The 8,350-nt window shown below is 40.6% G+C and overlaps 1 protein-coding gene across 1 annotated transcript; it reads right to left on the reverse strand.

The window, feature by feature from the left end:
• Window positions 1–1,216: 1,216 nt before the first annotated feature.
• On the reverse strand, window positions 1,217–2,589 carry LOC143017447 (uncharacterized). The gene is made up of 2 exons (XM_076172198.1): window positions 2,521–2,589; window positions 1,217–2,283 (listed from the first exon to the last, which is right to left on the reverse strand). The coding sequence occupies exons 1-2, from the start codon at window positions 2,587–2,589 to the stop codon at window positions 1,387–1,389; spliced, it is 966 nt and encodes a 321-aa protein (XP_076028313.1). The 3' UTR covers window positions 1,217–1,386.
• Between the last annotated feature and the right edge of the window lie 5,761 nt (window positions 2,590–8,350).

An 8,350-nucleotide genomic window follows, 5' to 3' on the forward strand; every position in this document is an offset into this window, starting at 1 on the left:
CGAGTAAGTTAGTCACACAAGAACGTTTCCGTCTGATCCATGCTGGCTATCGTTTATCAAACAGTTACTTTCTAAATGGTGTTCGATAGCATCTCTGATGATAGTTTCTACCATTTTTCCTACAACTGGAATCAAGCTTATAGGCTTGTAGTTATTTGGTTTCTTTTTGTCACTTTTTTTTTTCTTTTTTAATATGGGAGTAACGGTAGCTAGCTTCCATTCTCTTGGGATATCTCCGGATGTGACGGATTTCTTAAAAATAATTTCTAAAGGAGCAACAATCTCATTTTCACTTCCTTTAAGATTCTTGGATGCCAACCGTCAGGCCCTGGTGTTTTCTTTTGTTATATTTACCGTAGTAAGTTCACCCTAGACTTTTCACAGGATTCAATTTGGAGTTCACTTTGAGGTGTTTCATTTACGAATACTGAGCTAAAATAGTTGCTTGAAATATTACACATTCCTTCATATGAATATTGAAGTTGACCGTCAGCAGATAATAGTGGGTCAATGTGATTCCTAATAACCTTTTTATATCTAATGTAACTATAAAATCTTTGGGATTCTCTTTGGATTTATCACACATACATATAAAAAAGACACTGTTATATACGGAAGAAAGCGCGTTTGAATAATTAAGCCTCTTTGTTTGCGAAGATACAAGCGCCAACTTTGCTCAAATAAAATTTCTCTATACTCTTTCTGACAGAAAATGAGTTAATTTCCCGTATAACTCAGGCTGCTTCCAAATTTGACCTCTGTGTCAGTTCCTTAGAGGACTTCTTAACAGTAGGAACCCATTTCAAGAAGTATCTCTGGCATCTCTTGCTTTCTGCTGGTGTTTCACGCATTGTCCTTAATCACACTTAACAGAGTAATGGGTTTCACTGTGAAGGTGCCCACACTCATTTGGTATAATAGACATATAAGGGTAACCTCAGCTGAGGGGTCTGAGGTGTCCCCAAAACACACCGACCCAGATCATACCTCAGAAAGGAGAGAAAAAATCAGACTAAACATTGTTATATTTTAGTAGATAAATAGTAGGTCTGAAGAGCCTTTTCTAGCTCCTGTGTCCAGTAGATAAAAAAATGGGTTCGACTCCTGACTAAAGTTTCGCCAGTAAGGTGAGCAAAAGCAGGCTGATAGAGCAGAGGGCAGGACGGCGTCCTGGACGAGTCATGCCGCTTGCCCATGACCTAGATTAGGTCCGGAGCGCGCACACGAGAGCTTCGTCTTACATCACATCCACAACAAGTACTTTAGTGTCTTAAGGTTGCCCTCCTCACGGTCTCAGAGAAATGACGCGAAATGAGTTCGAAGTACGCGCCTCTTGGAGGCCGTCGTGTGGGGACGCGGCACGCCCACCATCCATCGCATATGCGATCACGGGGTGCCATAAACACCAGAGGGAGTAGGAGGGTCGTCAGCGATGAAGGCGCCACCCCCGCTGACAACGGCTCCAGCTCCACCACCCAAACCAGTACCAATGACACCACCTCCGGATACTGCGCCACCACCCAAGCCAGTTCCAATGACACCACCACCAGACACGCCACCCAAGCCAGCTCCAACGACACCACCACCGACTCCGACGCCGTGTCCCACACCGGACCCAAGACCGGTTGCACCGCCGAAACCGAGATCCGTGCCCTGAAGGGTGGCGGCAGAAGCCAGAGCCTCTTGAAGGCTGATGCCACCGGGGAGCTGTGGGTTCTCGCCTTCGTCGTAGCTGACGTAGAATACTTCGGGACTCTGTCCAGGAGCCGCTGGTACTTCGATGATCTCTGGGCCGCTGGTCGAGCCCTTCTTGCTCAGGACATAGACGATTGTCTTTTGCTGTGGAGGAGGGACGACGATGGGGCGAGAGCCTGCTGGCCTCTCCGGAGTGCGGACGAAGACGATGTTGTAGTTGACCTTTGGCCTGGGTACTTCTGGTGTAGGACCAACCGATGTGTCCTGGTGTGGAGCCTGGTACACGAAGACCTCTCGGGACACCTCCGGCTGGACACAACGTCCGAGGGCGTCACGAACCAAGCCGTCGGAGCAAGGGCCACCGAGACCTCCTCCGATCCCGACTGACCCTCCGACACCGACGTGCCCTCCACCAACGCCAACGTGCACCCCTCCGACGCCGCCGGTGGACCCTCCGACAATGCCCCCTGATCCTACGGAGCTTCCCGTTGATGGTCCAAGTGAGCCGACTCCTCCTGAAGGCGTTGGGAGGTGGTAGCCTCCCTGGCTTTCGGCGCTGGCTGCCGCCAGGAGAACGGAGAGGTGAATCTGGTGATGAAAAGAGGAAAATTGTTTAGTTGGTATTCTTTCACGACACAGACTGTAGATTCTGCATCAGAGCAGGACGCAGGCTATCAATATCGCTCGTCTATTGGCACAGGCACTTTAATTACAACCCCGTGTTATATGATGCACATTACGGAAGCTGAATCAAGCCACGTATGGGCCAAGACGCAGTCGCGTCTACGTAATTCCAAGGCACGGAGGAGCGACAGGGGAACCCACCAGGATGAGCTTCATGCTGGGATGCTTTGGTGAAACTAGAGATGACTCTGCCTTATATATAAGCACCATGAGGAAGGACGAAATGGACGAAGCCACCTCCCGTCCTTTCTTCTGGGATTACCTTGACGCCACGGGGGGGATGCACGTCCCTTCCAGTCACTCTCTAACCCCTCCCCTTCCCACAGTCTCATACAACACACACACACACACACACACACACACACACACACACACACACACACACACACACACACACACACACACACACACACACACACACACACACACACACACACACACACACACACACAGACACACACACACACACACGCATATATATATTCATGTATGAGTATATATATATATATATATATATATTATGTATATATATATATATATATATGTATATTTACATATATATATGTGTGTATATATATGTGTGTGTGTATATATATATATATTTAAATAATGTATATATAATATGTATATATATGTATATATATGTGTATATATATATATGTATATATATATGTATATATATATGTATGTATATATATATATATGTTGGAGTAACGCGGCAAAATATTTTCTTTAAGGCATATTGAATTGTATGCAACAGCAAATTGAGCTCTGATTAGTTTCCGATGACGAGTTTAAAGTCTTCTGAAAATCTCTCTAGCATGCAGAGGTAAAGAAAAAACCAAGTTGCCGATAGAAGCCATCTAATAGGTAGGACAGGATACAAGACGTTTCGCTAATCACAGTTAGCATTTTCAATTGTAACAATGACAAAGAAATGGATGATTATAAATACAGAAAGTAAACACTAGGAAAGATTACAAAGAGGTTGACCGTTACTCTGGTCTAAAACTGGGAAAGGACACGTTGAATATCGGGGAAGGGAACGTGGGAAGGGGAACTGTGACCACATGTTGTGATGCATGAGGTGGAATGGGCGGGGGGATGGTGGGTGAGGTAGTATGTGTGAGCAAAATTTGACGCAGCCCGAAGGGATTTCTCCCCGTCTTCTCCTTTTATACAATGGGGGAACAGAGAGGGGGGGTCGCCGATTTAATGAAGTGGTCTTGCTGTGGATGTGCTGTGTCTTGTGACACTGCTTCTGACCCAGGGCAGTGGACAAGGTGCAGGGATGACCCGTCATCCAGGAGGTGCTAAGATAAGAGGGAGGGTGGAGGGGTGTGGAGTGTATTCAGGGATGGAATGGGTGGGAATGATTTTATGCCTTTTCCATTTTGGCTACCTCCCTTGTAAGGGGAAAAAAAGCCTTGGTATATGTATATATATACATATATAAATGTACATATATGTATATATATACATAATATATATACATATACATATATATGTATATATATATATATATATATATATATATATATATTTATATATATATATATATATATATATATATATATATATATACATATATATGCATAAGTATCACAAAACACACGTGACTACACCGATATGCTGAATACCACAGGAAAAAGAAAAATTCTTGGAATCCGAGCGCTTTCGTGATATTTTCACATCTTCAAGGTTTACAATAGAGTTAAAAAGTACAAAGCAAGATGATATATATATATATATATATATATATACACACATGAGACAGGTTTGACACATGGAAAGGGTTACCACTTAAGCTAATTATATCAGGTCAGGTCAAGTCATGAAGGGTAGGGGTGGGTGACCTTATTCCTTACAGTAATTATCATATATACTCTTAACAATAAACGGATCAATTTTGTATAGACCTAAATTGTTATTGAGGAGTTTTTCATATTCATGTTTGATGATACAGGATTCTATAATATATCTCTCAGTCATGTCTTTACATGGTACAATTTTTGATGCATTTTTCCAATTGATCGGATGGTCAAAATCCCTTACATGAGCAAACAAGGCATTGAAATATTGGCCTGTCTTAATGCTATGTTTATGCTGTTTTATTCTTAGTTCTAAATCTTTGCTTGTTTGCCCAACATAATATTTATTACAATTGAAACATGGTATTTTATAAACACAACCCTTGAAATCATCTGGGGAGTGTTTTATCGGTAGATTTTTAACAGTGGAATTATTTCCAAAGACAACATCAACATCAAAATGTTTTAGGATATCGGGAATTTTTATCATATTTTCATTTTATGAAAGCATCAACAGGTTTATGTTATCAAATTTTTGTTTCCTTTCAGTATTATGAAATGTCCTTCTTCCATGTTTAAAGCAATTATCCAAAAATGTGTTTTGGGTATTTTAACTGCTTTCCAATTTCATAAATCTTACATTTCTCATCATTAATAAATTCAAGGGCTGCAAATGCGTGATCCACGGAGGAACATAGAAGAGAATGTTGATTTCTTAACTCTAACATGGTGAGCAGAATAATAATGAATATATGAATTTACATTAGTAGGTTTACGGTGAACACTATATTTAAATTTCTTATCACATCTATAAACTTTACAATCTAAAAAGGAAATGCTTGAATTATCTTCAATCTCCACAGTGAATTTTATTGAGGGGACTAAGTTATTTAATTTTGTCAAAAATGAATTGAGATTTTCATTGCTAGGCCATATACAAAGGATATCATCAACATACCGAAACCATTTGACCTTATTTGGCAGTATATTACTTAAAATCTTTGACTCAAAAAATTCCATATAAAGGTTACTTAAGACAGCTGATAAAGGATTACCCATTGCCATTCCAAGTTTCTGTTCATAAAACTTTCCATTAAATTCAAATTTACAATCCTTAATGCACAACTTAATAAAGTCAATAATTATTTTGGTATCGGAAGGTATGTTATTTTTGGGAAGTTCATCTGCAAGAAATTCAAGCAAGTCATCTATGGGAACTTTTGTGAATAACGAAAAGATATCAAAACTAATTAATTTGAAAACATAATTTAACTCTAAACAGTTTAATTGGTCAATTAAATCAACATTGTTTTTTATGTTCGTTCCAGAGATTTTTCCTATTACTGAATTTAACAAAGTTACCAGCCATTTTGATAATTTGTAAGAAGCCGATCCTATTGAGCTAATAATGGGCCTAATAGGATTGTTTTCTTTGTGAACTTTAATTAACCCATACATGTATGGTAAAGGTGGGGGAAATGGTCATGAACTTTTTAAATAAGGTGTCCTCATTTTTTGATAAACTTTTTATGTTCTTGTTAAAAGCTTTAGTTTCCTTCGTGCAACAAGTGTCTGTGCTGCTTCCAAATAGCTGAGAAGGTGACCAAAAGTCATTTGGTAAGATTTTCTCTTTTCTAATTCTCAAATACGTATTTCAACCTTACTTGGTCATCCTCAGGGAGGGAGTCTGGATTCTGGATTCCAAGAAAAAACCACCTCGCTTGCGCGGGATCGGGTTTTGTGGGAGGGGAAGAATGTCTGTAGGAAAATGAAAAGATAGTAGTGTATAAAAGAGGGCTATTGCCACCGGGCGAATTGCGAGCGATTAGGGGCTTACAATGGTTGGTGAGTACATTGGTTTATATACAGGAGGTACATTGGCCGAACATTGGGAGAGGTCAATTTAATTAACCGTGATCCGTAACGCTGCGTACGTTGAAGTAGCAACTTTCTTGTGGGTTATGGAAAGGGGTGTTATTGTTTGTGTTGTGTGCATCTAATATTTGGGAGTGTGGTTGTGGGCATGAGTTGTATGCTAATGGAAGGTTTTCCGATGTAAATGTTCACTGCTTCGGCCATCTTAAGGCGAAGGGGGTCGTGAGCTTTGTAGATGATTTTAGTGTTTTCGTTTAGTGTTTGTCTGGTGATGGTGGTTTTGTGTTCATTTATCATGTGTGTCTTGATGGCGCCATTCTGGAGATGGTATGTGAGTCTTTTGGAGAGGGTCATAGAGGTCATGCCAATGTATGAGGAGGTGCGATGCTGACAATCACCGACAGGGCAATCAAACTTATACACGACGTTGACTTCTTGTAGAGGAGGAGTGGAGGGCTGGATGTTGTTCTTCATTACCAGGGTGTGTGTTTTAGATGCTTTTTAGTATACAATTAGGCGTATCTTAGTGTCTGGGTTGTTGGTGGGTGGAATGTTACGTGTGATGATATGGCGGAGTGTTCTTTCATCTTCTTTGTAGCCGGTGTTCATATGTCCTTTGTAGTACAAATCCAGTGTTGTTATATTGGTGTTTGTGGGTGTTGGTTGGGCGGTAAAGATGTTCCTCTTGTCTGATTTGAGGGCGTCTGTCCTTAAACGGGATGTAAGTATGAATTATCTTAGTAAGCGTATTTTGAGATATTTCCCACATCTGATCTTTTGCTTAATTTTGCCTCCCAATCTGTAAGCTGAAGCTTCTGACGTAGTCCTATGAATTGAGCTTTACTTAAATCGGGTATTTTAGATGTACAGGTATCTATTCTAATTTATTTTTAGCAGTTTGAATCTAAGGTGTGATCACTACTTGCAATGGTTTCACCAACTTCTACATCGGATATCATGCTTTCGCGGCTAGTGATCAATAGATCGAGTAGTTTTCCAAGTCCTGTGGGCTCTTTTATATGCTGAACTAAGTCATTGTCACCAAGAAATCTATCAATCGACTACCAACATGGCCATGTTCAAGGGTCATACAATTAATGTCAGTAAAATCAAAATATCCCATTATTAATAAGTCCCGGTTGCAGAAACTAGACAGTTCTTGAAACAATGGTTTGTCGGCTGCTAATGATGATAATTTTAGCCTATATATTACACCTAAATTCATCTTTTGTTCATTTGTCTGGGTTGATTCTACCCAGAAACTATCATATGCATCCTGTTTCACTTTCTCTAAAACACAGGCATGAACATTGTTTTTAACGTACAACAGAACACCCCCCACTTTTCTTGTGGATTTATCCTGATGAAAATGTTTAAATCCCGCAATATTACATTGTGCGTTATGTCTTCCATTATCTAGTTTATTATCGTACTTCCATACATCTTGACAAAACACACACACACACACACACACACACACACACACACACACACACACACACACACACACACACACACACACACACACACACACACACGCATATATATATATATATATATATATATATATATACATATATATACACAAAAGGACACGATTATATATGGAAGAAATCACGTTTGAATAATTAAGCCTCTTTGTTGACGAAGAAACAAGCGCCAGCTTCGCTGCCATGGCTAAGCCCTGGGCACTTGAACTGCGGCGTTGCTCGCTTTGCTCGCATGAAACCTCACTATACTCTTTCCGACAGAGAATGATTTACTTTTCCCGTATAACTCGGGGAAGGCCTCCTTATGTTCAAATCAAAAGGCTGTTGCTAACTTTCTCTATCAGTTCCTTCTTCGAGGACTTATTAGAAATAAGAACTCATTTCAAGAAGTGTCTCTGGTATCTCTTGCTTTCTGCTGGTGTTTCACGCATTGTGGTTAATCACACTTAACAGAGTAATGGGTTTCACTTTGAAGATGCCCACACTCGTTTGGTATAATAGACATATAAGGGTAACCTCAGCTGAGGGGTCTGAGGTGTCCCCAAAACACACCGACCCAGATCATACCTTAGAAAGGAGAGAAAAAATCAGACTAAATATTGTTATATTTTAGTAGATAAATAGTAGGTCTGAAGAGCCTTTTCTAGCTCCTGTGTCAAGTAGAGAAAAAAATGGGTTCGACTCCTGACTAAAGTTTCGCCAGTAAGGTGAGCAAAAGCAGGCTGATAGGTCACAGGGCAGGACGGCGTCCTGGACGAGTCATGCCGCTTGCCCATGACCTAGATTAGGTCCGGT

This window comes from Oratosquilla oratoria, chromosome 3 (assembly GCF_046742065.1).
Source record: "Oratosquilla oratoria isolate Oo_2021 chromosome 3, ASM4674206v1, whole genome shotgun sequence".
Lineage (NCBI taxonomy): Eukaryota > Metazoa > Arthropoda > Malacostraca > Stomatopoda > Squillidae > Oratosquilla > Oratosquilla oratoria.

Bases quoted from the DNA above. Each gene is read 5' to 3' on its own strand.
- LOC143017447 (XM_076172198.1), bottom strand. From the start codon at position 2,589: ATGGTGCTTATATATAAGGCAGAGTCATCTCTAGTTTCACCAAAGCAT. The intron at 2,284-2,520 runs GTGGGTTCCCCT...TTTCATCACCAG, and splicing joins CCAGCATGAAGCTCATCCTG to ATTCACCTCTCCGTTCTCCT.